This window comes from Diorhabda carinulata, chromosome 5 (genome assembly GCF_026250575.1).
Source record: "Diorhabda carinulata isolate Delta chromosome 5, icDioCari1.1, whole genome shotgun sequence".
NCBI classification, from domain to species: Eukaryota; Metazoa; Arthropoda; class Insecta; order Coleoptera; family Chrysomelidae; genus Diorhabda; species Diorhabda carinulata.
Window position 1 is genome coordinate 28,340,939 of NC_079464.1, and position 24,447 is coordinate 28,365,385.

Sequence of the window (24,447 nt, forward strand, 5' to 3'; positions counted from 1 at the left end):
CATATTGAATCTCGTCTGGAGGTCTGAGAAATTTTAAAAATATAACGAAAAAAGAAAATACACCAACTGGAAGTGACCCAAAAGGACCCATGTGCCGCTAAATAAGGCCTCATCTGTGGTTCAGATATTAATTTACTCACAAAAAGCCGAACACCCAGACCAAATTCCCCAAATGGATAACAGGGCTTATGTTTTTGTTCAAATGGGACGTCACTACGCAGTGGCGGAGCATTTCCGTTGAAATTTATATAACATTCAAATTACTACATTATTCAATTTAGTGACGCAATGATTTAATTGATATTAGGGTTAATTTCATTTACTCAACTCATTCATAAAATTTGCTTTATGCTTGGTAAGCAAATATAGTTAAAAACTATTCAAAACAACAACTTGGGTGGTTTAGGCACCTATATATAATTGATATTAATAGACCTGCTGAAAAGAAGTAGCAAGTAGCTTAGAAGACGGTCGAAGAAATAAATAATAAATAAAATCTATCACATTCTACAGGCAAAAAGCATGGAGAGTTGCTAAAAAATTAAATAATTTATTTTGAATTATCCTTTTATCAATTTATCCATACTAATTTACTAAAATGTTCTCTACCAAACTTCTTCTATTTCAGTAAATTATTCAACTATGTGAAGAGTTTATTGTTGATTTGTTTGTCTTTTTTCTATATAAAAAAAATACTCAATCTGGCGTTTATCGGAGTTTGTTTAAAATTATCTTATTTAATTCTTTATATGTAGTTACTTCCCAACCTTCAGAATACACATTTTGTTTCATATTGGTCTTTGCATAATGAGCAGTTACCATTCCTGGCCAAAACACAAAAGTTCCTTCAGGAATTGCATCAATCTACACACTTTTTTCATATAATTTGGCGGTTACATAATTTTCAAAAGAACTTGGTAAGCCGAAGAACGGTTATCGCCATCTATACCAACACTTTCGAATTAAACTTTTTGTTTATTTTGAAATATACTTCTGAATTTGATTTCTCGCTTTTTTGATATGACTCTTCGTCGATAATTATTTCCTAACATTTAACGTGCGAAAACTCGTTGAGACTTAGACTTTTGTTTTAATTTTTATTTGTTCTCAAAATATTTATATGCCGATTTTTGAACCACATTCAGTTCCTTTAGAAAGTTGCTTATAGATTTTGAATTTTCTACCCAATTTTCCCACACCGACTCCCAGTTTTCCGTGAGCCGCTTCAACCAGAGCTTCTCTCTTCTGTAGCAGTTTTCTAACTTTTCTTTCTGCTACTGACATTTTTTTAATCAAAATACCTGTCTCAACACGCCGACAGATATCGTAAATTGTTTGTGTGGCTATTCCCATTTTTACAAAATGATTAACTGTAAACGATTTCTTTAACTAGCGATTTTGTTCATAAAATAATTATCAATATCGTTCTCAATATAGAAATCTCATAAAACAAGGATTTATGGATATTTACGGGATATTTGAAATTTGAAATATAGACTTTTGTAGTATCTTTTTAAAAATACTGAATTTTCGAAATACGTATACCTACTTAGTGAATAGATTTAATGCCGGAATTTACCCTTTCTTTTGCATCTTCACTAATTGCTTTGTGTCGTATTTTACTTGAAGGATTTTTCTCTTATTACCGATTATTGTCATTTATTCTTTCCTCTATGTGACAGTCAGTTTATGAGTACATTTTGTAAGCTAAGCCACCACGTACATACTCGAATGAACAATGGTCGCGATATAACTGGCTATTAAGATAATTTTTATACTTTATTGGTTTGTAAACACCACATTTACTGACCTATTATTCACATTTTCAAAACATATTAAATCTGTTTGACACATTCAATTAGAAATTTGATTTAATGCTTACATTATTTCCTCAAGTTTTGACTATAATGCTTTTGTAATGTTTATGTTATGTTTTTGTAATCAACACGACCAAAACGTGATCGCTGCCATTCATTCGTTTTATGGAGTTTCAGTACGGATTTATCAATTATAGTACTTGTTACTACAGCTAATTTTTGTTGTTAAAATCACGGTTTTAATATTTTTTTTTCTTTAAGTCAACATGGTCCACTGTGGGTGGGACGACCTACATGAAGTTATCATCGTTTTTATTATTTTTATGATACTCATTCAAAAGTAAACGTGATTAGTCGATGTTGAAATATGTCTGTATATGATCGAAATAATTAGAATATGTAGGGTTTAATAAAATGAAATATATGGAAGCGAAATAAATAATTTCAATACGAAATTGTAAAAAATTAATATATTATTATAAAGAAATATCAATTATTTCCTCATATCACGAGCCAATAGATTTATAAATAAAAGAAAAGCGTTCATGAAGAGAAGAATATAATAATTTTAGATCTAAAAACAGCAATCGATCGAGTCATTCTCCATTCACAGAATAATTCTCGTCACAGTACAAACATAATTACTGTCCAAGGAAGGTATTATTGAAATATAATTTACTAATTATGCAAATACTTATAACTTAATTGCGTATCCTAAATAAAAATTATCAGTCCGCTTCCTTCTTGACGCCCGCCGAAGCATCTAGCCAAAGTATCCTACAATGTTAGTTGTACAATCTTGTGCATGAAAATTTTTGCACGTTTGACGGTTACACTTGAAAGAACTTGATTGTATGCTATTGTCTCAAATATGTTGGAGTACTTAAGAATTGTAATATAAGTACTAGAAAAATTCAGTAGCGATCAAACTTGCAATAAATAGAAATAGAACCAAAGTAAGAGATAAATATATGTTCACCAAAAATAGGAATGGATTGTGCCGATATGAAGCAAGCGAAAACATCCCAAAAAAGGAATTAACTAAACAGGAACAAAATGAATTTGGAATAAACCGGCTAATAGAGAAAACGACGAAATATCGATTATTTTAACATTATTTTATCAATAAAAAGGGAGCTTATTAAATAACTTACAGTCCAATTTGACATTTAGTTTTTTATAGATAAAAGATAGATTAAACAACAAATGTGGAAATTAAAGAAGATTTACAAGTCCAACCATATTAGCATATTATGGTGTATGTCAAACAATATTGTTCTGTTTATGATGTTAATTTTTTGACGGTGATAATTACGTTGAACCAAGTAATTAGCAGGAAATAAGAATAAAAATGTCGTAAATAAAAGAAGAAAAATTATAAAAGAGTTAACAACAGAGTAACAACGAGTTAATTCTCATTCTCATCAATGCGATTATAGTCATAGTCTCCTAACCTAACCTAACCTAAACTAACCTAACCTAACCTAACCTAACCTAACCTAACAATTCTTAAATTGAACTTGATCATTTTGGAAAATCTTAGATGTTGCTAATGATTTTTCGTTTTGTCTTAATGATAATAATTATTCAAAAGTTCGTATGTTTGCCCATCTCTAGGACTAACGGCAGATTAAATTTTCTGTACGCTCGTCGAAAGATCTTTCAGATTTGATACGAACAGTGTGCGCTCGATGCACGTGCACTCCTCCATGAAAATAATTTGTAGATTTTGAAATAGTATTTTAGAAGAAAAATTGATACGGGAGTGAGAAGAAGAAAATTAGGAAAAAGTTAGCAAAAGAAGAATTGAACACTAAACCACCTTCAATTTAAGAGAATTAAGAACAATAATTAAAAAAAAAATAGAATTAGAAATACAATGTAAAATATGAAAAATGGAACATTTGGAATGGAATTAGAGAAGTGAAAATAATAGAGAATAAACAAAAAGTACGATAACAGCAAATATGAGATAAGACGATAGGAATACTTAATAAGAAAGGATGAAATTGGGGATATAGAAGAATATAAAATTAAATGGAAGAAATTGGTGAAAAAATAGACATTGTTGAAATTTTTTAGTAGTTTGTTTATAATAGAGAAGAAATAGTGGTGGTGTCAAAACTTTCCAAATGTGCAGATTTTCATTTTCTCCAAATTGAAAGCTCTCAAAAATCATTATTCTCAGAACTTAATATGAAAAAAATACAATAAGGAATAAATATAAAAGATACTCGTGCTGGTGTCATAAATTTAACGACATTCTTAATTTTATATTCTTTTTATTACCAGCCAACAAGCATATTCGTAAACAAAATCCATTTCCGAAATTGTTACAAAATATGCCCTACTTTTAAATTTAGATCGTTTCGACCAAACCAGAATATTAGAATGAAACATTACCATTACCATGAAACCTACTAAGTTATAATGAAAGGAAAACTGAATCAATTATGCCCTCTTATCTGTCGTAAACTTTATGGACTATCATCTTGATTTTTATTCAACTTTTATTGCCTCAATATCAAACTTAGTCATACCAAAAGTGTTTAATACTTCATAAAAATGATAATATTGCGGCAGTAAGTGAATGAATTTGATATTTGCATAGTATTTTCGATTTTTTTAAGTGGTCTTTTCAAAATATATGTTAAATCGTAACAGTATTGGGCCTAATATCATTAATGCGAAAATTTGGTTATAAATATTGGAAAACGTCATATTTATATATAGAGTAAATAGAAACTTCATTTAACTTTGCACGAATGCAATTTATAAAGAAAACACATGTGAAAAAGTGGAAAATATTCAACGTTTGTGTTGTCACGAATATAAATAGAAGTTTCTTTAAAAATATTGAATCTAACTATCGATCATATTTACAACAATAATATATTGATGGAAAAATTGATAACAACATAGTTATATATTACTTAATGAAACCTTTTCGGAGCTGGTTCGCCTCTTGGAATCTATTATCTTGAATGTACGTTTCAGAAGTGTAGAAATGAATCTATCTTTCATCTACAGTTACGATTCCATGCATCGACTCATTTTGTTAAAACTGCATCAATAAGGCATCAGAAATGTTTATTTGAAAGCACTTTTGGTCCTAAGTATCCTCAATGCGCGGATAGTTTACACCTGTTTACATCATTATTAGTTTAGTATATAGTAGATGGATGGATCAGTAGAGGGAATCATTTTTGAAGGAAAAACTGGAAAAAATGGTAGACAGACAGACCTTACTTATATCCATAAAAGCACTATTAGATCGCATAAAAATGGAAATAATAATAAATATAAATAGTAATATACAACCTGCTCCACATTTATTTATAGAGCCCAACAGTTTTCTTTGTCTTATTCCTAACCACCTATATAACAAAAAAATGTCCCGTAATTCATTTCAAACAGGCACACAAAAGCTCTGGCTACTAGAAGAGTGTAGTGTGTACAAAGGTGAAATATATTCTTTACACTTTAGTTATTACTAATTCAAAACCCAACCACACAATCTACTCTGATTGACTCAGCAGCAAAAGATCAATTCAACAGATATATGCGAGCTATTTTATAGCACAGCAAATCGAATCATTCTTCCATCAACTGTCTACGCTAGGAGTAAACTGATACAGGCTAGAGCTATAATTTCGACTCGACTGAAGTCTAATTAACAATGGATATACAATATTCAAAGAATACCATCGCAAATGTAGCTAATACCTTTTGGAAAACGATGATAGCGCTGGTTATAACAGTTTTTGACCATCCTCAACAATCATCGTCAGTCAATGAGATTAGAATCAACTCCTCAACATTTAACGGTAGTAAATGATTGTGGCCGTGCCTCTGTATACAGTGTCTGACTCCTCTTTAATTTTCGTAGTCGTATTGTCTTTCAAAAACAAATATTTAATGACAATTCGATACTCAATTTTTTCTATTTTCAGAAACATTTTCAGACAGAAACTAAATATTCAATATGACCGATATTTTAAAATATATTTCCTATTTTGTTTATATCGGAATTTACTTAGTTTCCCGACAACCCTCGTATAATTTACGTAGAATAAACCACGGTTTACTATGCTATACGAAAAATTATGGAATATTCTATATACATTAATTATGTAAATGATAATTTAATATTTTAAATATATGAATAAATTCAATTATTAGGAAAATAAAATCATAATAAATTAGAACTGAATGAAGACCTTTTTTTCTAAATTTGATTAATACTACAGAAAAAATTAATAATCTAAGTACCATTAGAGTACTTTTGAGATTTATGATCTTTTGTTTTTTAATTTTTTTTATATGAGTCTCATATAGTTAATTTTCTAACCGTTAGATAACTCAATTTTCACTTAAGCGCTAAATAATTCACTGTATAATAACGTAAAGCGCATTATAAAGAATGATCAATCTGTCGATAAGGAGTCATTAAAAAACATTATATTATAAAAACGTGATATGCATTTGGTAGTAACAACTACAAGCCGAAGACTTACAACCTACCAAGTTATTAATAATCATGAATATATTAAATAATTAATCGTCATTTTCCTATGTTGTTAATTAAAATTGCAGTGTCACAGTGAAGTTCAATTTATTCGAATTGACATCCTTGTTATAATAGCAACTTCAGAATATTTAAAAAACGCGTCCTTTCATCAACAATCACATGTATATAAAAGTGAAGCTGATTTTTGTTTTACAAAAAGACTGGAAAGTAATCATCATAATCAACAACATATTGCCGATTTTTAAGAAAAATCGAGATGGTATAAAAGAAAATATAGATGGTGCGAAATTGGGTTTTAACGAGTTCCTCATTTCTGATTGATTCAGTCAATCCAATCGTTCATAATAGAGAATCTTCAATAAAAGTGATCAGGCTTTAGCACTTCAATATGAACAATTCCATACGCATAAAAGTGTCTTTCTGGATGTAAAAACCTTGCTACTTTGTAGTGATTCATTCCATTTATCAAAAGTCGCTTCCTTTTCGTTTTGAATGATTATATAGGACCCATTTTTCGTCACCAGTTATCAAGCTTTCGAAAACCAATTCTGTGTGGTGCCTTTAAACAAAACGTTACATGGAATGGATCTATTGATTTTTTTTATTTCTATACAGATCATGGAGGATCAATATAATTGCTCTGCTTTTTTTTCAAACTACTGGATATATGGATAGTCGACCAGTTGATTAAAGACGCTTCGTTTTTCCTGCACGGATTTGCTTCAACTTCTGCTGGTATTTGGTTGTGCATGTCAACCCAAATTTCAAAAAAGTTGTAGGAAACGACATTACTTTCCTGTCCCCTTAATTTATTTAAGCCTTAAGCAAACTAGACGTAAATTTATAAGGTAAATAAACATTTCGGAGGTTGGCTATCACCATAGCCATCTTGTATTTGTAAACTGTGGCCCACATTATGTGACTTTAATTTGAACGTTCCTATTCCAACATATTTGTCTACTTCCTATAGATCTCTATAGATCCTATAATTTTTGCCTAAATTATCAGCTCATATTTTGAACCTCTCATGATGTGGCTAAGATATTGGTTCTATTCCCATAATGTGACTTGAAATCATTGAAAGTTTCTAACTCAATATCTTTCTCCACTTCCAATAAACTTTTGCCTGTATTATGAGCTGTGTAGGATCTTCTGTATCTGTATCTTCTTAATCTTAATCTTCCTAAAGTTCTAGCTACATGCACACTTTGTTTTTATACTATTCTTCACTTTATTGCCCACGACAAGAGTATGTTCTTACTATTTGTTGTATAATATTGTATCTGGAACATCAGCAATAAGCACAAAAAACCGTTTTTGTTTCGGTGTTAAATAACTATCAAATTCTTATCCTTGCGCTTTTTATAGCGCCGATTCGTGTCTCAGTATCTTCTGCCAGTGTTTTCTGCATGTGTTTCCCTACCTTACCCTTCATTTCGTCCCATTTCTTCTATACTTTTCTAGACCTCTGCCTACTAGTATTATTTTCCTAGCTATTTCTATACGATTTCACCTATTTCTATCTCATTTATTAATTATTGGTATTCATCTTTTAATTGTTCGTGTATAATTCCATGTGAATTCGTTTTTTCCTTATATTTAACTCAAATATTTCAATAATACTTTCATATTTTTATCACTTTGTACGGCACTGTCTTGGTTACCAAAACACTAAATAATTTTTAACAGGCCCCACTTAGACACATTTTTTTATTTCTCTTAAATTCCTCTTTAAACAGAAACATATGACTACCAAGTTTTGTGTTTGTGTCGTTTTTTTTTTTTAAATGAACGTTAATAAACTAAACTCTGTGGACATTTGAAATAAATGCCAATTACTCACACCTTAAAACAAATATTATTTGTTTAAATATTGAAGTTGCGTGCAGGTAACCCAGCGATCGCATGTTTTAGGATTTTTTACCTGAAGCAATAGTGATACAAGATTATGATTCGGTTGTAGGCAATAGTGTGTTTGTATGCCTACCGACAGTTAATATTCATTCATTCATATCATGTATTCGTTCGTAATCGACCAGCACTTACATACATATTTTTTTAATTATTAATCAAATTGTATCTAATAAATAGACTATTGTTGGGAATATTCGTTTAGAAGAAGAATTTCTAATCGTTTGGGAAACCATCTGGAACGTTGACAGGGCTTGCGAATATTTCTACACTGAAAATGCCGTCTCTACTAGTGTACTAAATGCTCATTTTGGTCTAAAAATGATCTAAAATAAGTTTGTCAAACATTTTAGAGTATCAAAAATAACAGTGACTTGAATTTACTAATAAGTCAGCTAATATTTAAGGAAATATACATCGAAGAAATCATTATAACTACATATTATATCATTTATATACCTAAATAAAATTCTACAAAGTTCTAGAACAAAAAGAGAAACAACAAATAAATAAATAGACTTTTCTTGAAATTATTTGGATAAAAATCGCCTGCTGTAATGAAAAGTTTTGAAAGGAAACATCGAAGGCGCCGCACGAATACGCCGAATTTTAAAATTCCATTGTAGCTGGACAGGTTTGGCTTAAGGACCCATTTCGCGAGCTTGTTCATAACAATAAGAAATATAGAACAACAGCTAGAGGTTAATCCTAAGAAGTTTTGGTCCTATCTTCAATACCGATAGAAAAACTACTAGCATACCTAATAGAACGTTCTGTAATGAATGCTTTTGCTGATTATTTTCAATCAGGATATAATACCTCTTCAAATATAAATAACTTGTCATGTGTTACTTCTTCTTGTACTGAATCTGTTTTAATTAGCCTCAAAAAAATTAAAATCAATCTTCTTTATGGTCTTGATACTTCACGTGCATTTCTACTACGAGACTGCGTATCACGTCTTGCAAAACCATTGTGTTATTCTTTGGATCTCGCGTTACAATTTGGTATACTTCCGGTGATATGAAAAACTTTGTAAAAAACAGGTTTTTCCAAGGTTTTGTTCGCTTGGATAATAGCAACTTATGGAGTGCCCTGGTACCATTATTATTTTCAATATTTATAAATGACAATGGTTCTTCATGTTCATTGTAATAATCTGCTTAAAACGTCTGCAATATTTGGTGTTAAATTTGATAGCGAGTTGAACTTTGTTGGGTATATCAATTCTTGATGAAGATGTCTTTCTTAAAAATTAAGACCTCATATTTTAAGTCAAAATAAAATTAAGGAATAGTTACTCAAAACAGAATTTCTTGTTACCGTTTTGTGATACCCACAAAATTTTCCAGAAAATTTGTTTAAAAAGCGAAATGATATTTGAACATGAAAATATTCTTAAAATAAACAAATAAGTACATCTTGAAATATTCAGAGATTTAAAATCGAGTTATTTGTATTTTTGTATTTTATATTTGAAAATATTTGTTTTCTTAGTACTATCTAAAACTACTGCACAAATAGAAATTAGGTACTATAATTAAATTTCAAATGAAGACAAAAATAAACATAAAATCTCCCTCTTCTTCAAATTTCCCCAGGAAATTATTAAGCTTTTGCAATTTAAGTAAATTTAGAAGCTAAAAAAATTTAGTTTCATATCTATACTTTCCGAAAAAGTGTTTTTAGTATGCTTATGTGATTTTTTTGTTTCAGACATCCGTTATTTCCTTTATTGGCTTTAATTTTCGAAAAATGTGAATTAGCAACATGTACGCCTAGAGAACCTGGTGTTGCGGGGGGTGACGTGTGCTCCTCTGAATCGTTTAATGAAGATATAGCTGTTTTTTCTAAACAGGTAAGTCATCTTTGATATGAAATTTATTGTAATGATATATATTTATATTGTTACACATCATAAATTGGGGAATATTTTACTTTTAATTGATGCTACAATTGTCTTTGCAAGAAGTAGTTCCGAGTTTGTCCAATGTAACTGAATTTAAACATCAGACGTACCTAATACTTCTAGCTTGTATTATCCAAGTCAAAAAATAGTTTTTTTAATGTTAATATTTTCTAAAGTTCGAATGATCAACAAAAGGCTTTTTAATATATTTTAAATAATCTCGTTATTCAAAAATAACTATTATTATGTTATAGAACAACTTATTATACTTGTTGTCCTATATATCAACAACTTGGTTTATTTATTTAAAACATTTATAATAGAAATTCTTCCAAGGGCTGTAGACATCAGACATTTAGTTGTAAACAAACTTCAGTTGCTTCTTCTAACATAAACCGTTCCAACACTCGAAACGTTATCTCCCAGTTTTAGAGTAGGATAGGCACACATTCTAAAGATGTTTTACATGTGTTTTTGTACGATAAGGTAATCAAACTGATAAGCTGTTGGATATCAAAAATAAATAATATATAATAAAACATACTGCCTACTCTCTGATACTTACATAATATACCTGTACAGTTTTTTTAAACATTCACCTATGATTTACTTTACGTTACGAGCATTAACAATGACAACTGTTTAGCTGCTGTAAGCAAATCCAGGATAACAATAAAAAAAAAGATAAACAAATATTTCATGCTCATACTCTTGAGAATAAAACACTTTGTATTCGATAATAAGAATATATAATCAAATAAAATAAAAATTAGTATGCTTTGTCAAGCTCACAAGTTTAATTATTATGAGAAATTATAAAGAATAATAAGGAAGAAAAAAAAGGATAAAGCACTTGATAAAATTAAACGTTTTAAAGATAAATATAAAAATAATATAATAATTATATAAATAATTGGGAATAGTTACTCAATGACAAATATGTATATAAGAATAAAATAAAGACAAGGAAAATTTTAAAAAAATTGAGAGTAAACCATAAAAATATAGTAATGAAACAAAAATAGTGAGAATTGAATTAGAAGAAGTAATTTAACACAATATAGAAGATTTTTCAGTCCAATCTAAGTTTCAGTATTTTTTAAATTAATACTACTATCATTTTAGTAGGGTTCTCAAGTTAATTTCAGCCACTCGTCAATTTTGTTACTATAAGATATACAAACAAATGTTTATAACAAACAAATAATTCAGAAACTGGACTGTGCTTCCTTCAAAAGTGGATATCAGACTATTCTGAAGAGATCCAATTAACGAATTATAAATTGCTTCTCAGTTATTAAAAATGTCGACCGAAAAGTCTTTTGGTGCAACTTTTTTTATGAAATGATGCAATTGAATAAATAAATGATTTTATATTTAGTTTTCAATAAACAACATTTTTGATATTCCGATCTAATTTCGATATCAATATAAAAATAGATTAGAAACATAGAATAGATTACATATCACATGAATATTGAAAACGATTATTTTTAATGATGGAAAGATTGTCAATATTAATTAATAGTCAAATTTCGAATCTAATATAATAACTGTGATGCTATTTATATAAGACAGACATCCAAATATGTATTTGGAAAATAGATTGAAACATTACGAATATGATAAAAAAAATTAAACTTCTTGAACTAACCTTACATAGCGAGAACATTTGATTATAAAAGTTCGAACGAGATTTAAATACAACAGAAAAAAAAAGAGTCTCATATACATGAAAAAGAGAAATAAATCAATAATAAAAACACAATTTTAAAAAAATTAACCATTTTTTGTATAAATTTTGATGTAACTATAATTTTTTCAAATTAATTTTTTTCTCTGTAAAAAATTTGTGGTGTGACAATTGAGTATAAGAAGCTTCAGTTTTCTGATGTTATTTTGAATAAATTTAGTTAAAGACGGGTCAATTTATAGTTTGCAGCCCGCTATATTCACTAAGTTCATTTCAGTTTTCTATGAGCTGAAGTGCAGATGAAATCTAGTGACGCAACCCTTTGAATTTTTCCAAAATGAACTATAATTTTTGTTGCAAAACGATGTTCTTTGTCTTTGCTCCTTGACTAAATCATCAAATATTGTTACGTTCTTTTGAAGAGCTACAACACCTTCCACAACACGTCTAGATTGTCCTCTTGTTAGAATTCTAGATTGTTTTTCAAGTTTTGGCAAGAGCCATTAATCGCCGAGGGCAAAATTTGAACATAATTTCAGATGCTTAATTCCACAGTTTTCGGTAGTAGTGACAATGATATTTCTAATTATTACTTTGCATTTTAGTCTCTATATCATGGTGATGTATTTTCCTTGTCCATACCGTAGTAAAAGTCGACTACAAATATATTTTCGAGTATGATTGTGCGTGGAGAAAATACTATAATCAACTATTATTCTAATAGTTACACGAGGAAATTGCAACACGAAGTCGTGGATTTAACGTTTTCAATTTTAGTTCAAGTTGTGCACCTGCATATTCGTCTGTACACGACATTTAACCTCACGATACTACAGTTCAAAGTCTAAGTATCCACTAGATCGACACAATTCTATTTGATCCTGAAAGAAAATACTCTCAAATTCGAGCTTCTTCTGTATCAGATTCAATCTTGTCTGTTACTTCACATGGTAGGTTACAATGTGATAATGAGAATTTGTAAATGGATCAAATATTCCTCTTCAGGTATAAACATTATTTCACGCTTATTCCAATTGTGTTCGAGTGTCTTCAGTGGAATTTCGATTCTTTTGATTGGTATAATCTCGTCTGAACTTTAGATGATGTCACCAGATTTTCATTAGCTTTTCATTAGTCTATTATTTGCAGAGATAAAAATGGTGGTTAATCTGTCACTTATGTGATAATTGCAGGTACATTATCATGTAATATTTGCGGTAGTTCCTTGTTTCTAATTATCCATTTCTTCTTCTTTCTGAACCTTATGAATCACTGATTATATTACCATATAAATAGTTTTCTCATTTCAAATCTAGATATATTTTTCTAATTTGAATAAATTATTTTCTTAAATTATTTCACAAATTTCACACGCCTTTCTTCATAATCCTAGATAATGTATGCCTCCTATCAATAATTGTATTAATGAATATGCGCATTCGTTTAATTCAATGTTGTATAATTTTTTTCGAGTTGAAAATTAAGTGGATAAGAAAGCATTAGTGCAAATTAATTTGTAAGAATTTAATTATGTCCGGTGTGGCTTTACATTTGTAGCCTTTGATGCATCGCAACGTCAGATAATGCGTATGAACCATCAACTTAAAGTGTCCATTTGGTTGTAGGTATATAACAGATTTGATGTAAAAAAATTATCTTCGTAATTTGAATTTTTGTACTTTAGTTGTATATAATTGATACAAATCATCAGTATTTAGTAACTTATTAAGTAAAGTGGCATGTTTAATAAAATTAAAATATAACCTAGAATGTAGCGCTGTTTTCTAAGTATACTTTAATGACAAGTATTTAATTAAACGTAATTACATTTAATGAAACTAATGTGGTACTAATCATAGAATTCTATCAGTAAACGTCAACTAGTTATCGAATGGAAGTATACACAGTGTTTAACATGAAATGAAAGGTTTCAATTAGAAGCAAACCGCGATGAGAAGAAAATAATAATACTTATATCTAAATTCATATACCATCGTTTACCATATATCTATTTTTTTTTATTAGACCACTCTATATATGATAACTTCCAAGTTGTCACCGCTTCGGTCTTGATGTTGTTATGTTGTATATTTTTTGATTTCATTAGAGTTGTTGAACAAAATCAACTAAACCTCAATAAAATTATAACATCAAATAAAATATATAAAGAGGGGAATTGGACTCTGGTTGAGTCGTAAGCTCATCAAATGAGCCATTTTGTCCAAGTCCTATAAAGGACAATTTATAGTTTGAAGTACTAATTATGGAGACCTACTTCGACTGATAAGTGAAGGAATATAACGTCTTAATTTCAATGTGTTCTCCCGCGTATTTTCCAGAATGTCTTCTAGAAGACCCCGAAGTGCAGTTGAACAATATGTGCAGTGGAGTCTCCTCAATAACTTCGCATTTTAGATATTACATCTTGAGGTATTTTGCGAATACCAGAGGCCTAGTATCTTGGATGGCTTTGTGAAAAGGAGTTTCGGTATGTTCCTACCACCTGTTCAGAAAACCGTTTCCAACTCTTCGGCTATTAAACTGTTGATAAAACAATCGGGTTTTGGAATTGGGAAGCTCGTTAGGGTATTTATGACAGCGTTTTTCACTAACCCGTCTGCTCTTTCATTTTCCCAACAACAGAATATCCAAAAATTCCCTCAAGCTAAAGTTTTGTACAACCTTAAAGGTGATTAGCGCCGTCTCGAGTTACTTTAGAGCTTGTCGGCTGACGCAGCAGATACGGATGTGTTTGTTCCTGTGTTATAGAAGATGAACAATTTATCTCTCATTATCTGATGTATATACATATGTATCTATCACTTTCGCACTGCAAGTTTTGTTAAAATTTCAACAAAAGAATAAAATACTGAACACACTGTTTACACCACCACTAACCAAGTTATAGAAAAGGTGAACAGTTCACCTTCAGTCTCTGAAGACGATAACTTGTTTAACGAAACGCGCGTAATTGTGAGTGTTGGTGTACTGGTGGTGTAAACAGTGTGTTCAGTATGAATATCACCAACGGTTCCAGAAATTCTAACTTAGTAAAAGAGTAAAACTATTCAGGAGATCTTATATCATAAAATAACAACAGAATTAGTAGATATTGTGGTGTGAAATAAATTGTATCTAATGGATTTGTTCCATTTTCTAGCTCGATACTTCAATGAAGTTTTTAATGATTACAAATTTTTCATCAAGAATTGAGTGCCGCTCATATTTTGCCGTAAAGTCTAAAACTTTATTTGGTGAGGTTTCTTCTTGTAGCCAATAATTTGTTGCTCGCAAAATTGAGCTAACACTTTATGTTTTCGATTTATGTTTCACCATATCTTTTTTGTGATAACTGTGATAACTCTACTGAGGAAAACGATTGTTTTTTCAATAGAAAATTTAAATTTTATGGGATTTTTCCCCAATATTTGCAGCACATGTAGTAATAATTCAAAGCATTTTCATTTTTAAACTTATGTGTTGGTAGGAAACTATAAGTCCTTGAATAACTTATAACAAGTTCATGTGGTGATTCCTTTAACAAATTTTAGTGGCTTTCTAAAACAAGCTTTCCTAAGTTGGTATTTTTTATTCAAATAAAATAACGTTTAATAATGGTGATATCAGTTTAAATAAAGCACTCCCTATTTCGAGTTTTGACTTTCTTTTCAAAACGATGTGGTTGCCGTTTCTTAAAACTTTTCAAAATTCACACACGGTTTTAAATGTACTCAACTAGGAGGTCCAATATTTGGGTAAAACTTTATATATTCTTCATAATTTTCAGCCAAAATAAGAGAGCTAATAAAAAATAGACAAATATATTGAGTGAATAATAAAAATTGCATTTAATACGATGTCCACTTTCATTTTGTTAACTTTTTCGTATCTTCTTTCATTATTTTACGTCACTTTGTATATTATCGATAAAATTAAATCATCGCTAGTGGTGTGAGAGTAATAATAAAATTTTGAAAATATTGTAATTGAAATAAACAAAAATTGGAGATTTATATCCTTCCCAATATTTTGACAATGTATCTTAAACTCAGTTAAGTGTTAAAAGAAACTACCTTCTGAAATGAAAAATGACATTTTCTATAGTATCCATTACCAGAGTCGAGAAAAAAGCCGTCGATAAAAGCCTTCTAGATAATACCACCCGAATCAGATACATAAAATACAATAGTGAATACGGTGTAATTTGGTCCCATTCACTGGAAATAGTGACAGATGTAAAAAATTGGTCTTTTGAAGTTCAGGTGACTTTCAGTCATTGTGATGTAGATGATCTCGGAATTGTCAGTCAGTTTGAACATTTAAAATCATAAGTGATGCGTGAAGTTAGCAACACATTTATCGGGGATGAGAGAGAAAGAGAAACGAGTAAGGGATAGTCACCCGAGCACGTTGGATCTGTTAAAATTGTACTTTGTGAAAGCTTTGTATGAGACTACCCTCCGTGTATGCCTTTCAGGGGCGTTCATTTCATAACCAGAAACTATTTCGAAAGGGGACGAACAAAACACAAAATTACATTTTGTGTAATATAATAAGATATATTTTGAGTTTGAATACGTTATAAGGGAAGAAATTTGGGAAATAGGAACCTTTATTTTAAAATTCGGTAGAATGAACAACTATAATATAGCAGCTGATAGATAATTTCAAATAATTTCATAGTAAGTTTCCAACATCGGAAAATATTATTTCTGTTCAATTTAATTTTATTCTAAGTCTTACACAATACCTCTGAAGAACCTTCTCTCTGGATTAAAGGTTATCCTGTTTCAAGATATCCCTTAGGAAAACGAAGCACTAGAAAAATTTGGATAGAAGTAATAGATAAAAAGCAAATGGAAATTAACATAGCAAAATGCAAAACATTGATAATAAACGAGAAAAATAGAAACAAAGTCTAATAGCAAATAGAAGTTACAAAAAGAATTAAAAACGCGACGATTATATACTAGGCATTAAATGAAATTGTTCAATAAGAAGGAGTTACCATAGAAAGTAAACTGAGCGTATAAAATACCAAAACAATTCCAATATTGATATATGGAAGTGAAAAATGGGTAATTAACGATAAAGTACATACGAAATGTAGGAGAAAAACTAAGATGGTTAGAATAAGGAATGATTTTATTGAAAACAACTTAAAATCAATTAATTTGAACAAGTTTTTAGGGGGAAAAGAAAATAAAAACGATAATAACAGATTTGTAGTCAACAATTTATTTACAAGAAATAAATTTAAACAAATAAAAATAACCTAGAACCTAGAAATAAATGCTGATAAACTGATAAAGTAGTAATGAAATAGAATTTTTTCACGTTTTAATTTTTAAATATCTTTCAGATCCTGCCTTCTTTTTTCAATTCCGAATTCTTCTTTCTTCTTTTCTTCAATATTCTTGAAAATCTTCCTTTGAATTTTTGAAGTAACGAAAATATTAAAATGACTATATAAATTATTATTATTATTATAGGAAATAATCCAATTGTCGTATGACTTTGTGGATTTCCTATTTCTTGAATTGGTTTCATACTTTTGGAATTTTATCGATTTCGTCAAGTTTTCCAAAATCTATTTCACTCAAATTTGGTGACTTATGTCTATATTTGTCTGTTTAAAAATTTAAAATCTAATTTTGGAAAAATTATTGACTTTCCTTTTATAATTTGTATATTTTTTGAAAAGATTTTGTTTTCTACTTGAATTTGACTATTCTCCAGAATCCCGATAATTGATGGGTTTTCTATTCCCAAATAAAGGTCTAGAGCACATTTAGAAAACACTAGTTTCTAAGTTTGGAATGACTGAAATTTAATTATTATTCACTTGTTCGATTAGAGTCTCCTGGAGGTTTATAACAAAACAGTTTGTAGGAAAGGGGCCTTTTAACGGTTCTGTAGTTCAATTGTCTTCTAATAGGAAGAAGGGGTAGACCAAGAAAAAAATGAAACGAACGAGCAGATAAAGGAAAACAAAGGCGACAGACAATAAATCAAATGATGATAGTGGTAAAGGTCAGATAGAGGAAATGTGTGAATGGATAATAAATACATTTCCGACGCCTTTAAAAAGGTTAAAAGAAAAAAAGAAAGACGAGGAAAATTGGGAAAATACGACACAAGTCATTATTTTTTAATCTGCAGATGTTTTTGGTTATAATAACCAACCTGAGTGACGTGCTGTACAAAGTTACGTAAACGTAAATTGATTCATCTGTAGTCTCTATACATAAATACATTATAAGTTTTTTTCCGAAAATATACAAACATTATAAAGTAGTTTACACAGAACGACAGATCTTTTTGTAATTTATATATAACAACTTACGCAAATAGAACAAGGATTATCTGGTCATCTATTCCTGCCAAAATTTGAAAATATATACATCGTTAAGCCTGTCGACCTATTCAATAAACCCACGATTCGTTTCCAGCTTTATTTTTTAATTTCCATCGAGTTTATTTAACTTAGTCATTTAGATTTATCTATGTCTTACGATAAGATGTTGATTACAAATTGTTTCTCCCTGTATACGTTACGGAATTCTAATCGGAGAACGGTAAGCACAACCAGATGAATAAGGCGAATACTAAAAGCGCATTGAATTTGAGAAACAAACAGCAAACATTGGCATCTCATAAATGGTTTTATGTATGTCGAGAATCTTTATGGCTGCCATTAGTTCAATTACAAAATCTTTACAGGGCATTAGATGTTTTCGCAGTAATGTAACTATCCACTCCATAGAGGATTCTTAGCTAAACGACTGTTTTAACGGATAATTATAATATAACGATTATATTTTAGGGATGAGTTGGTAATATTTTGGCACAAGCATAAAAAAAACTTATATGGGGATTAATAATATAAAGTAAGCTCTCAAAATGAAAGTATCATTTTATTTATTTACTTTAGAAATTTGCAATGAATATTTAAAATTTTATTGTTCACGTTATTTTTAATAAGTTGATTTCTAAATTTACCAATTTATTTTTCATATAAAAGAAATTTATGTTTGGCTATTTTCTGTTTTTTTTTCTTTCTTAAACTTGCTTCTCGTCCTTATATGCAAGCATCTTTTTGCTTTAGCGAGTTGGCATGTTGGATGTCCACGAACTCCTCTTGAGAATCGTCCGCAAAAAACTTTTAGAGCATTTTAATTTGGTATTTTTTGTAATTGTAGAAAAGTTTCCGTATATTAATCTCATTACTTTTTAATTACTCAACTTATCTTTTTCCTAGATGTTGATATTCGGCATCAATTACCTACACAAAACCTATTTAATTGAGGTTACATATCAACATATTCCGATGGAAATTGATTTAAATATTCAATGATATTGATTGAGGGTTATGCCATATACTTTTTCATCCATGCCTTTCCATTTTTTGTCTGATCTTTTATTCCTTCCTATTTCAACCCTTATTTTGGATTCGAACATTCCTTGTGGCGTATGTGTCCAAACCGTCTCAGTTGTGCTTCATATATTTGATTTTATATTTTTCTCTATTTGTGTCATTTCTTATTTTATCTAAATATTGTAGTCAAATATATGTTTTTAAAATATTGTAGACTCACACGTTGACATGACGCTTAATTTTCCACCTAAAATGCATCTAATTACGTATTATTTATATTTAATTTATATTATTGTTAAATTTTTATACGATATCTTCAAAAATTCTATTCGAAGCCAATAAATAAAAGTATGGAAGCTTAACTTGGCCCAATTTTTTTTCATATCTCGTTTAAAACAAGCATTAGATTTCAGTTAAAATTCCTTCCATATAACTTTTTTTCCCAAGATTGCGAATTGTAATTCTAACATAATGTACCAACATTTCCACAAGCATGTTAATTTCAATACCTTTAATCGTTTTCGACCATTTCTTTTGTATCCATTATTATTTTTTGAAATAAAATATAGTAAAATAGATGAAAGCGAATTGTTTCTATGTAAACTATTAATTTTAAACAAACTCAATCCACTAGTCATCTCTCAGAACATTATCAATGATAACATTTTAAGCACATTATAATAATATGTCAAATACTCATTAATTGGTTCATGTAATCAAGTAAAGTTAAGAAATAGTTCCCAAAATTGTTGTACAGATCACAATTATTGGACATTTTATTAGAACATGAAGAAGATTGTTGATACAATAGCTTATCAATGATCAATTTTGAATAATTCTTATTCTGAAAAACTCACAAATATGTATCCTGCATGTGATTTAGTGTTTGAGTTCGAAAATAAAAGAATTTTTATAGCAATATGCTATGTGATGCTATTTTATTATAAAGAAACTGTAAAGTATCCCAAACATTTAGAAAAATTTATGCTGTTTATGGTGACAAAGCTGCATTTGATCATATTGACTGTAATTACATAATTTGTATATACATTCTATTTGTAGTTGCTCAGATTGAGTGCTTTGGACTCTGTATTTTGTGGAAGGTCGTCTCACATTTTCTCCATTTCTTTCTGTTTGTTCCAGTTCTGTACTACTACACTTTCCATATCTTGTACGATTTGAACTTCCCATCTGTATTTTGGTCATTCTGGCAAACTTAGTTCGTTTGGTCTCCATTGTCAAAAATCGTACAAATTTCATCTTACTACATTAGACGTAAAGTTTAGTAATAGAATTACGAAAAAGATTAGTGACAAAAGAAGCAGCAAAATTAAGATGATATTATTTGTCATAATTAAAAAACAATAAAAAATTAATGAAAAGAAGACCATAAGATTCACCTTGGTATGGTATATAATAAGAATCTCATGACTGTTAAATAATGGTTATCATCTCTTTATGTATACTTTACCTCCATATATTTTCAAGAGGATCAAGTCAGAACTTCGTCTAGTCTTCCCGATGTGTCAAAGTTTATCCACTCAACATTACGTCTTTTAAATCAGTTCTTAAGCATTGCCATAAAGTCCTTTCTTATTTAGAGTTGTTGTGGATATCTGAGTACTTACAATTATCTGCAAATTTTGTTGTATCATGATGTACGTCACTAAAAAAATGGTCCGATATGATATGGTATTTTCGTTCTACATAATTCGCTTATCAATAATAATTTATGGGTGATTAAACTGTATCTCATCCGAAATAATTTTTTATATCCTACATTGCCATTAAGCGTATTTAAGCTAAACGATTACTTGGATTTTGGATAAGAATTGAACATAAAATAAGCCATCATTAACACATTAAAAAAATCTTTAGTGTGGGCTACGGTTTAAATAATTGTAATAAAGATACAGTAAGTCCGTCCACTTCTCTTCTTTTTTTGCCAATTAAAAATGTCTTGTTTGAGTTAATGTCAATTCTTGCAGTTGTTTTTATGACCTTACCCAGAAACGCATAATAAATTTAAATTATGTCCTTTCCCAGTTGCAACCTTAAGAATTGGATTGAATACTTAACTACATTTTATTTTTAAGTATTCACAACAACGCATTTTACAATATTGCGGATTAAGACTTCGTTGTGAGTAACTGAATTTATTTTGTTCTCTTTTAAATAATTAAATAAAATAAAGCTAAACATCCCTACAAACATAGCAAGTTTTATTTTTGGGCGATAATATTTGAAAAATCTTTCATTCAAGTCGACAAGCTAATTTTTTTTTATTGAACAATCTTGTGTACGAATTAGCACATACCAAAATATAATTACACAAAAAGTCAATTAATCAACCATAGAGATACCTAATTTGAATATCATTATATCGGTGCTCGTTATCAGCGAACATAAATATGTAAATTTCAAAAAAGAAACACGGAATTTTATTTGAAACCTCCGATCGAAATATGCAAATATATCTTCAGAATATTCAACCAAGAAACTTGACGCTACAGAAAAAATAAAAAAGAATAACCAAATATATATATGTGAAATAACATTTCATTGATATACGAGGTACGTTCAATATATATTTTTACATATTTTCTGATTTTGTATGATTTAAAACGTGGTCTGACTAATTGATGAGACTGTGAATCAAGAGGACTTGGAAATAAATATACGATATAAATAAAAGTAGGTGAAAAAATTAACGAAAATTAAATTTTCTTTTATATATCTGCTTTTCAATTCTTCGCTCGTAATATTTTGTTTGCTAAAATTTTTATTCTTTGTTGATGTTTTGTTAACTTTCAAATCATCTACCGGAATTTTAGTCAATCAAGAAGACTGATTCAGTTAAAATCGTTATATCAAAGTCTTCTTCTTGGGAATTGAAACTATATGCCTAATCAGAAAATACGGTGCCGAACTATTAGAAAAAAAAAAACGATTGAGTGCACCATACTATATATATCGTTAACTAGCAGCTATTTAAATTTAAAAAAAATTCGAAACGACTAAAATTCCTCAACAGCTTGTTAGGAATAATACATATTTTACGAATAACTTCACATTTTCGGAGATTTAGTGTTATATGTGTTTTTTATACTTTTAAATTCTTGAGCTGTATTAACTATGATCCTATTTACAGTGAAATTCTGGAACGTTAATATAACACACGTTAATTAAAACAAAAACATTTTATTTCACGTGCAAAACCGCCATTGTTTAGCTGGTTTTGTGGTCAATGGCATTGACCTGTAAGAAGCACGATTCATCCGAATGCGTGCATTGAACCCCCTAACCCAACATAACCCAACTTAACCTCACCTAACCTCACCTAACCTAATTTAACCTAACCTAACCATTCTTAAATTAAAAGGCTTTTTTGTGGAAAATTCAAAATACGAAATTTTTCAACTATTTTGAAGCTAATACGAAAAATGCACTCATTCTTAGAGAAAATAATTTTTTCTATCAATTTTTGTTCAATACTTTATATAATATTGAACATTTGCTTATTTTGGATAATCTAAGATGTTGCTGATGGTTTTTCGTTTTGTCTTAATGATAATAATTATTAAAAAGTTTGTATGTTTGCCCATCTCTAGGACTCACTTCGGCAGATCAAATTTTCTTTGGCGCTCGTCGAACGATCTTCCGGATTCGACATAGGTAGTGTGCGCTAAATGCACGAAATGTTTTCTAAATGTGCCTGTGCGCTTGATGTACGTGTGCTCTTTGCACCCCACCTTTCATCCAGCTCCAATCCATCCAATTCCGTTATCCATGTTAGCGAACATCTACATCTACATCTTCTACAGGTAACTGTAGAAGAAGTACGATCTCATGATGCCGCTAGCCCATAATCCGCACCAGCAATCAGTCCGCCCAAATGCTTTTTATTAACGAATTCATCACTAGATTAGTTTAAGTTAGTAGAGCGATATTGATATAGATTTTCCTTTGTCAATAGTCCATCAGTAGTAGCACTCTTTACAAACCTATCTACTTCAGAACTTCCTACCATTTCATTATGTATCCTGCAGGCTTGTGTGTTGAATCCAGAAGAGTACCTCACGATAGCTCGTTATCACTTTTGATTTCGTTGCTTGAAGTCTTCGCCAACTACGATTTAAGTCGTAAAGTTATTATCTACTTCTGTTTGTTCAACCAACCAAATGGTTCTTGAAAGGGCTAGTAGGCTTCCACTTTTGTCAATTGAACCTTGTAGGTGTTCTGCTACATTATGGGGAACAGCAACAGTTTTTGTTATAATTTTAGATATATTGGAAGTTTTTCCCGAAAATTCGATGTCTATAATATATAACGCAATCCTGCAATGTTTGATTCGAATTATAAATTTGATTCGGTTTCACATGATTCATCAGTTTTGTTTAATTGAAAAATCAAAACTCCTAAATATTTGATGTTATGCCAATAACATGAATTTTCTCATATTGAAAAGTTCTTAATTCTGATTCGAAATCTATACCTCATGTCATCCAAATTTCAAAATTATGCTATTCCCTAAAACGTTCGACTAACAAACTTTATAATTGAATTTTGGAGCCTTTCAGTTATAGACCGACCAGTCATTTTTAAAACAAGTTGTACAACATCGATTAGATAGAAACCCATCAACCGGTGACAGAAAGCAATGAAAAGTCAGTAAATCCTAATATTTTACCTGAGCTCACAACAGTCCGGCCGAATGCTTTAGGCAGGCTTGCTTTTGATGATTTACGGTTTTAAAATGATAAATTTTCTAACTTTGTAATTGAGAGTTTAAATATAGATATTATATAGTTATAAAGTAACAATTTTCTAAAGGGGATAAACGGAATTCTCGATGTAGTGTAGTTGTTTTGAGGTTATCTTGTTAATTTTTATTCTTTTTGCTGTCATTTTTCATTTGGATTTATAGGTTATTTTCATCTTCGACGTTTCTAATATATAAAGAATGTATTTTACTACATTTGAGAGTGAATATTACATTTTTTGGCATTTCTCAATAATTAACCTCGTTCAGGAAACTATAAATGAAAAAAAAATTACTGACATGATTATTTTGGACTAGATACAAATTAATAAAAGTCTCGACAGTGTAGTTAGATGATTATTGTATTTAGTTCCTTTCATATCATTCAAATTAGATAAAAAATAAATAGAACCATAACATAATAAATCACTAAACTCACAGGAAAT

General features: G+C 29.7%; 1 protein-coding gene across 11 annotated transcripts in view; it reads left to right on the plus strand.

The window, feature by feature from the left end:
* Positions 1–24,447, plus strand: part of LOC130894255 (homeobox protein homothorax) — a 346,801-nt gene that overhangs the window by 42,205 nt on the left and 280,149 nt on the right. For all 11 annotated transcript variants that reach the window (XM_057800937.1, XM_057800940.1, XM_057800941.1 and 8 more), the window contains one exon: positions 9,976–10,117. In XM_057800937.1, the coding sequence (XP_057656920.1) occupies positions 9,976–10,117 (142 nt within the window). The remainder of the gene's footprint in view (positions 1–9,975; positions 10,118–24,447) is intronic.